Raw genomic sequence first — 451 nt, 5'->3', positions numbered from 1 at the left:
AGCCCCAAGACAGCTGCTGGGCTAGCAGGGAAGGTGGAGGCTGTGCCTCCTCAACGTCCCATCTTCCCACATCCAGCTCAGGATATTTACAGCCAAGATATTCAAGAGCTGCACCGTGGGCTGAGAAATGGGCTTTTCACAGCCCAATCTCTGAGTATGGTAGCCCATCTGCAGCACCTGCAGGCCACGCTCATCCTGCAGCCCTCACTGCTGCCCAGAGCTGTGGGGATGGTGAAGAAGAGCAGAAAATCCACCATCAGCCTCCTCCTCATCACTGGGGGCAAGGTGATGGGAACAAAGAGGTGCTTGTCCATGTGGATATAGGCTCTGTCACATCTGAGAGATAGAGAGCTGTCTTCTGCTGCCATGGAGTCCAGGTAGCTTCCTGGGGAGGCAGGGATGCTCCCAAGGGTTGTCTTGCTGGGGAGGAAGGGAGAGGGGTTGTGGATTT

At 55.9% G+C, this 451-nt stretch overlaps 1 protein-coding gene across 1 annotated transcript in view; it reads left to right on the top strand.

The window, feature by feature from the left end:
* Nucleotides 1-156: 156 nt before the first annotated feature.
* LEMD2 (LEM domain containing 2) overlaps nucleotides 157-451 on the top strand; it is a 13,884-nt gene continuing 13,589 nt past the window's right edge. The window contains exon 1 of the mRNA XM_010007116.1: nucleotides 157-280. Coding sequence (XP_010005418.1) covers nucleotides 157-280 — 124 coding nt within the window. The remainder of the gene's footprint in view (nucleotides 281-451) is intronic.

Source organism: Chaetura pelagica, unplaced genomic scaffold (genome assembly GCF_000747805.2).
Source record: "Chaetura pelagica isolate M959 unplaced genomic scaffold, ChaPel_1.0 scaffold757, whole genome shotgun sequence".
NCBI lineage: Eukaryota > Metazoa > Chordata > Aves > Apodiformes > Apodidae > Chaetura > Chaetura pelagica.
Note: the sequence above shows the minus strand (reverse complement) of the source record. Positions and strands in the feature narration are given on the sequence as shown.